General features: G+C 33.7%; 1 protein-coding gene across 1 annotated transcript; it reads left to right on the forward strand.

The window, feature by feature from the left end:
- The first annotated feature begins 4,552 nt into the window (after positions 1 to 4,552).
- On the forward strand, positions 4,553 to 6,970 carry LOC147531520 (GDP-L-fucose synthase 1-like). The gene is made up of 3 exons (XM_086650702.1): positions 4,553 to 4,906; positions 5,266 to 5,789; positions 6,342 to 6,970. The coding sequence occupies exons 2-3, from the start codon at positions 5,291 to 5,293 to the stop codon at positions 6,788 to 6,790; spliced, it is 948 nt and encodes a 315-aa protein (XP_086506828.1). The 5' UTR covers positions 4,553 to 4,906; positions 5,266 to 5,290; the 3' UTR covers positions 6,791 to 6,970.
- Positions 6,971 to 7,554: the final 584 nt, after the last annotated feature.

Consider the following 7,554-nt stretch of genomic DNA (forward strand, 5'->3'; position numbering starts at 1 on the left):
TGTCATATGTCAGGATCCAAATCAAAGTCGGCGCGGGATTTCTCAATTCTCAATTCCGCATTCTCGACTACAACATTGAGTGACAAAATCTATGTCTCTCCCCGTCTCCCGAAGTGTGAATCTCTATCATTTGAAGAATAAAATCTATCCATGCCCTAGTATGGCATAGAATATTCGTATCTTTCTTTGGGCATGGATAAGGCCATGTGCATCAGAAATAAATAAGCACCTTTCTAAACACTATTATAATGTAAAACTAATTTTTTATATTTTTCGTAAGACTATATAGTGAGAAATAAATTGTTCTTTTGTATAAAGTCACTCGTTAGTTTCAAATCCCAACAAATTCTATAACGATTTAATTGATTGATTACCTTCCAGAGACACCTCAATAGAAGCAGAGGTTTTAGTGGGGTTGATGCAGCCTGAGTCTTGCCTTCCAATTTTTTCTAATAATATAGGAGTAATTAACGATTGTTAGGCTAGCTGATTGTACATCTACTCAATAAATAAGGGGTCATGGTTCGGGTTAAATGTCTGTGTTATTAGTTGGAGATATTTGAAATGTCCCTAAATATCTTGTTATTCGTCTGAGACATTTTCAATGTCCCGAAATATCACTAATACTCATTTCAGACACTTCAGATATCTCGAAATATCCTGAAGTGTCTGTGTTATTGTTTGAGACATTTCAAATGTATCCCAGCATTTGTGTTATTTGTCTTTATTATTAGTTTGAGACACGAAATTACAGACATTTTCAAGACAAGTTAGTTTGATAGATACTTGAAGACATTTTTATGTAAATTTGGAGAGGGAATATATTTGAACATATATAAAACACATGGAGACATTTCGGTAAGGAAGATAGTAAAAGTAACAAATTGTTATTATCATTATAATTAAATTAATAATATATAATAACATAACAATATGAATTATTATTATTATGTTACTCTATTACTATATTACTATATTACTATATTATTGTAATAATGTTAAAATGATAAATATCTACAAATATCTTCGTATTTCTCCGAAAGAACAAAAAAATTTAACTTTTATATCAATATAAAATGTTATTTCATATGATAAAACAATAATAGTAGTAAAATAATAAATATCCACCAAAAGCTCATCAATGTGCAAAGATATCCTCAAATATCTACAAAAGTCAAAAAATATATTTTTGAAATTTATATAATAAAACAGAAGGAAAAAAGTTGACTGGACAAACATCCTTTTTTAATAAAGGATATTGTTCAGGGACCAAATTTTAATTTTGTTTCTTCTTGAAAAATTTGTATTTCTTTCGGTTTAAACCCTTCTCTATAACCAACAAATCATCTTTTAATTTGGGTTAGTGAGTGAGATCAACATTGGGTTTTTTACAAGTAGCCTGTGCTCATGATTTCTCAATTTTGTAGAAGTATACTTTAGTTATATTGTGAAATTACAAGGGTTGCAAATCTTCTGGTTTTTTCTCGCTTGTATCTCTTGTTTTCACCACATTGGATTATTCAGATTTGTCTTATGTAGCTTCATTCCCATTCTTAAAAATATTTTTTGTTACTAGTTAATAGTGATAGTACTCTTAAAAATGCTCATAATTCTTTTGATCAGTTACCTTCACATTTTAATAAAATATCGCTGTCAAAACCACAAGAGATACACAATATAAGAAGATAGCTGTCAACTTCTTCCTTCAATTATGAGTGGTCAGATGTGTCTAAAAAGTTGCACTGTCGAAGAAGAAATGACCCCAGACAAGTTTGTGTACTTAATTTTGATAGTATATAATTAAATTGATACTTCAATATCTCTACATCTTTTTCTGTACGAGCAATCTCATTCTGGTTTTTGTTCAAAACGTTCAAGCGTATATTAGATACTTTAAATGTCCGGACGTGTAAAATATTGTTAGAAGCGTTTGTGGCGTAGCCACGAGTTATACCTAGTATTTATACAATAGGTTATTCATGCAAGACAATTATAATAATATTAAAATAATAAATATTAACCAAATGTCCATATATACTTATGAATGTCTACGAAAGTCGAAAAATAGGTTCTTAAAATATTATTAGAAATACGGAATATATTATTTCATATGATTAGAATATAATAATATTAATATAATAAATATCCACTAAATGTCTATAATATCCATAGACATCCATGGATGTCTATGAAAGTCAACAAATATATATGTTGCAATGTCATCAATTAATGAGACAGTAGTAATAATAATAATAATAATAATAATAATAATAATAATAATAATAATAATAATAATAATAATAATAATAATAACAATAACAATAACAATAACATCAACTACTCAATTTGTTTATGGGCTCAATATCTTGAAATGTCCACCAGACATTTTGTATATGGATCGAATGTCTTGAAATGTTACAAGACATTTTGTTTATGAACCAAATATTTTGAAATGTCGAAAAGATATTTTATCTATAAAGTCAATGTCTTGAAATGTCTATAAAGACATTTTGTGTAAGGATAAATGTCTTAAAATTTCTTGAAATATTTATGAGATCTAAATCCCTATCCAGTACCCGTAAGTCACTAAACTTATTAGATTCATGTATTATTTAAAGGCCAGCGCTTTGGGGAAACCTAAATAGTTTCCGAAGTGTGAAATTTTAAAGGGAATATGTAAAATTTTAGAAATTTTGTGGAGAAATAAATTTTAAAGGGAAATAAAAAAAACACTCCACCTCACCTCACTCTCTCTCCACCTCACCTCACTCTCTCTCCACATTACCTCTTTGTCTTCTCCGATTAGGTCTGTTCTTCAACAGACCGGAACTCCGACGAAGGGAAACCCCTTCGCCGGAGTTTCTAGAGAGTGAAATTTATTTATTTATTTTTTTCATGGTCGCCGGCCGGCGACCTAATCGGAGAAGATAAAGAGGTGAGGTGGAGAGAGAGTGAGGTGAGGTGGAGAGAGAGAGAGAGCTGAGGTGGAGAAGTATTTTGCTTTCCCCCTAAATAAAATTGTCAATTAAAATTGACCAATTTTTGACTAAGTCTTCAGACCCCATAAATTATTTAGCTTTCCCCAAAGCGCTGGCTTTATTTAAATTATGTATTATTTCATATGAAATTTACCGTCAAGAATATTTTTTTTTTGGGTCATTTTCTTTTTGCTCCGTAATTTGTGACCACTTTCTCTCTTGACTCCCATTTTTCATAAAATCATAAATGACCTTTTTTTTTATAAAAATTAACTGTAGCAACTTTTATTTATTTTCCCTAATTACCCTTCTTCTACAATTAATTCATTCTTCTACAATTAATTCCTTCTTCTTATTTTTCTTCTCACCCTCCTTCTTTCTTTAATCTCATTCTCTCTCTAACTTTCATCCCTCTCCCATATAGGATATGTTTAGATATTCACACATGGTAAGAGGATTCACCATGTCACTAAAAATCCCAAAATTGAAACATGAAAACCTCGCAGCACGCTCAGTACATTGAGAATCCGCTTACAAATATGATAAGTGGTGTCCTACGAACCAGAAACACTTACCTGTACATTAATATCACATAAGGCCAAGTTTTGGTATCCCCACATATTAGGGACGAATGAGTCCACCATGGAAGCAGAAGAACCCATCATCAGATCCGTTGTTTTCCCAACGGCCATGGAATTATCATTAGGAGCTAAACCCATAGATTCATGTGCAAGATTTAGAGAATACAAATTGAAAAATCTTTCATCTTTCTTGAAAAGTTCATCGTAAAGATGTGCAAGGTTCAAACATGAAATTAATATTAGGAACTAAAAGCATAGATTGATGTGCAAGATTCAGCCATAGAATTATCATTGGGAGCAGAAGAGTCCACCATGGTTTTATTGAATAATCTTTCATCTTGTTGTTTCTTCTACGATTGGTTGTCGGAACCAGTGAGAGACGAAACCTGAATTTTTTTCCTATCAAACTTGGTCGTCTCTGGTTTAGTAAACGATCATGACAGAGAGGGGCAACGACTTTTCATTAGAACACCTATGCTTCTTTGGTAAATCCACCGACAAAATCGTCTGGGGGGCTAAACTTTTCAAGCTTATCGCAAATTGGGGCGAAATAACCCTAATTACCAAATAAATACCTGCACCTCAAATATTTACGCGAGAGCGAGGGTAAATAGGAAGAGGGTGCCCAAATTTCCCTTATTACTCTCACTAAAAAACAACCTCTTCATATAATGGCTGCAACAACAATTGCGTGTTACAAGTGGGTACAAAATGTAACCCTTTCTCACATAGCCTCCAAGTCACCCCACCATCATTAATGGAGAGATTCATCATTTTGTCTAAAGTCATAGATATTCTTGAGATATGATCATTGCCTTAGGAAAGAAACTGAAGAAGAAAAGAGAGAGGGCTGTTTAGATTTTGAGTCTTGAAGATATTGCAGAGAAGGGAAAACAACCTTTTGGAAAAATACCCAAATCTCACCGTTTCATCTTTCCCATCCTATCTTTATTTGTGGTTTTATTACGTAGTAGATATGTAAATTTATAAGAAGAAGAAGAAAGAAGAAAACGAAATATAATAAATGAGAATTAAATTTAGAGGAGGGTAATAAAGAAAACAAAAGAATCAGGTATTAAAGTTAATTGACGGTTAACGGTTTTCCGCTGATGGTTTTATAGAAAAGGGATTAGTTTTAAGTTTGTGAGAAATAAAGGGCCAAAAACGAAATAACCCTATCTTTTTTAAATTACGCTCGTGAATTTGCATCCCATAAATAATTGTCTCTCTCTCAAATTCTCAACTCACAATCCCCTCATTTCTCCAATTCTGTGAATATTTTTCATCATCTTTCTCTCTTACTGCCTTTTGGTATTCAGGCAGTGGTTGGAATCGACTTGTCTTCAGGTACGACAACCAGCTCTCTTGAAGCTTAGGGTTTTTTCTTTAGTTGATTTAGGGTAAACTGAATCTGTCAGCATTAGGGGTTTCCTGTAGTTCATTTAGTGAAATTAAAATCTGAAGAAACATTTCGGTGAACCTAAATCTATTCAGCATTAGGGTTTTCTGTGGTTTCACTTTTGGGGGACACCTAAATCTAAGTTTTTGAAACATTGATTTTATTTCTTGACAACCTAATTGATTTGTCTATTGTTCTTACAAAATCTAATTGATTTACCTGAATTTTTTTATTATACTTCTTGCAAATTTAACTGTTTTTTCTGTTTGCATTGTCCTTCTTATAAAATGATCGTGTTTATTCTCAGATATAAAACCTAACTTTGAAAAGAAATGGATTCATTCATGGCGGATAAAACCTCGAAGGTTTTCGTAGCCGGTCACAGAGGTCTAGTCGGTTCAGCCATAGTCAGAAAACTCAACCAAATTGGATTCAATAACCTCATCCTTCGAACTCACGCCGAACTAGATCTAACTAGACAATCAGATGTTGAATCCTTTTTCGCTCAGGAAAAACCCAAATTCGTAATCTTGGCAGCAGCTAAAGTTGGTGGAATTCACGCTAATAGCACTTACCCAGCCGATTTCATCTCTGTTAATCTCTTGATCCAAACAAATGTAATCCACGCTTCTTATATTAATGGTATTAAGAAACTTCTTTTTCTTGGATCTTCTTGTATTTACCCTAAAATGGCTCCTCAACCGATCAGGGAAGAAGATTTACTTACAGGTTCATTAGAACCGACTAATGAGTGGTATGCTGTGGCTAAGATTGCTGGAATCAAAATGTGTCAAGCTTATCAGTTGCAATACAACTTTGATGCAATTTCAGGTATGTCCATGGATTAGTATGGCCTGAATTATTCCAATTCGTTTGTCTAATTCTGTTTAAAACCGAATGGGCTTGAGCTGAATCACAACAATTCTAGTGCGATGTGAGGTGCCTATTAGTTCTTAGTTCTTACTGATAAAATGTCATCCTCATTTTAGATTTTTCATCTAGTGTTGTAAATGGAAGAACGGAGCAGAATGGAAAGTGCAAAATAGTTTTCTGTTTGTTTGAAAATCAGAGCTGTGGATTTTGTTTCGTTTTTGTGGAGAACTCTTATTCAAGTAGAAATAAGCTTTAGCCAACCATCAATGGGGACTACAGAGCTAGTAACTACTTAATAAGCTGAAAAATACATGAAAGTTTTTTGAAAGAATTTGAACATTTGCAAGTTGAAATACGTCCCACTGCATAAAACATGGTTATAGATATTTTTGTTGGATTGAGAACCTCTTAATGTTAGTTATCGAAGAAAACAAAACAAAAAATTCATTTATCGGAATTGTTCATTCAGCTATTATTTATGTGTACTTTTTCTGTTTGATGCAAATTAAGGTATGCCGACAAACTTGTATGGTCCACATGACAATTTCCACCCCGAAAATTCTCATGTTCTTCCGGCTCTGATGCGGCGGTTTCATGAAGCGAAGGTTTCTGGGGCGAAAGAAGTTGTTGTTTGGGGAACTGGTTCACCTCTTCGGGAGTTTCTTCATGTGGATGATCTCGCAGATGCAGTGGTGTTTCTAATGGAGAAGTACAGTGGATTAAGTCATGTTAATGTGGGAAGTGGAAAGGAGGTGACCATCAAGGAACTTGCAGAGCTAGTTAAGGAAGTTGTTGGATTCGAAGGTCAACTTGTATGGGATCCAACAAAGCCAGATGGAACTCCAAGGAAGCTCATGGAAAGCTCAAAATTAGCATCTTTGGGATGGGAACCTAAAGTATCACTGAAGGAAGGACTTGTTGATACCTACAAATGGTATTTGGAGTACTTGAAGAAGTAAAGCAGGTGATGCATTAATTTATCTTGACCCGGATACAGGTTTTCTGTTTGTTTCATTATTCTGTGCTTTAACCAGCACTGAGCTGTATCATTGTTTTCCTCATGGTAATATTGTCGTGAATCATTTCTCTTGCTTATAATAGTAAACTCAATAAAAAGCAAATGACCCCTTTTCCTGTATTACGTCAGAATCAAGGCGGTACAAGTTGTTATCTCTCGTTACGTGCTATAAAGTTGGTTTTCGTGACTTGTTATAGAGACAACTTATCTTTGAATAGAAGTAGAACAACTCATTGTTAATGCAGCAGAACTATATTCAGTCGGTGAATCAAATGAGTTGCTCCTGAAACAGAAGCTATGGTTCACTTTTTGTTTGTCAATAAAATGATATGCATTCCTTTTACGAGGACCAGGTCCCTGCTTGAGAGGCGTCGTACTTATTGTTGTTGCCCTGTGTGCAACTGCGATATCTAAGAAAATGCATGCTTGAAGGTTATAGCATTTTGGGTGTTGTTCGAGAGGTCTGTATCTTTTAACTTTGTCCCGCAATAGCATAGGCTATGAATGTTATTTTGATTATGCATGTTTTATGGATTAGTGACCTGAGTAATTGTGCTCTCGAGTCGGCTCGGGCTGGTGGTTGCTAGACCGTTTATGCTAATTCAACTTTGTTTATTTAAAAGCATGTGGATATACACCATAGATTTGTTTAACTAAAAGCATGTGGATATGCACCATATGAATGTCTGCTAAAAAATTGAACAC

The sequence above is a fragment of the Eschscholzia californica genome, unplaced genomic scaffold (genome assembly GCF_041429995.1).
Source record: "Eschscholzia californica isolate CP2 unplaced genomic scaffold, dmEscCali1.0.p SCAF_6, whole genome shotgun sequence".
Classification (NCBI taxonomy): domain Eukaryota; kingdom Viridiplantae; phylum Streptophyta; class Magnoliopsida; order Ranunculales; family Papaveraceae; genus Eschscholzia; species Eschscholzia californica.

Coding starts and splice junctions, on each gene's coding strand:
- LOC147531520 (XM_086650702.1), top strand. CDS start 5,291: ATGGATTCATTCATGGCGGATAAAACCTCGAAGGTTTTCGTAGCCGGT. Junction 5,790..6,341: donor CAACTTTGATGCAATTTCAG/GTATGTCCATGG, acceptor ATGCAAATTAAG/GTATGCCGACAAACTTGTAT.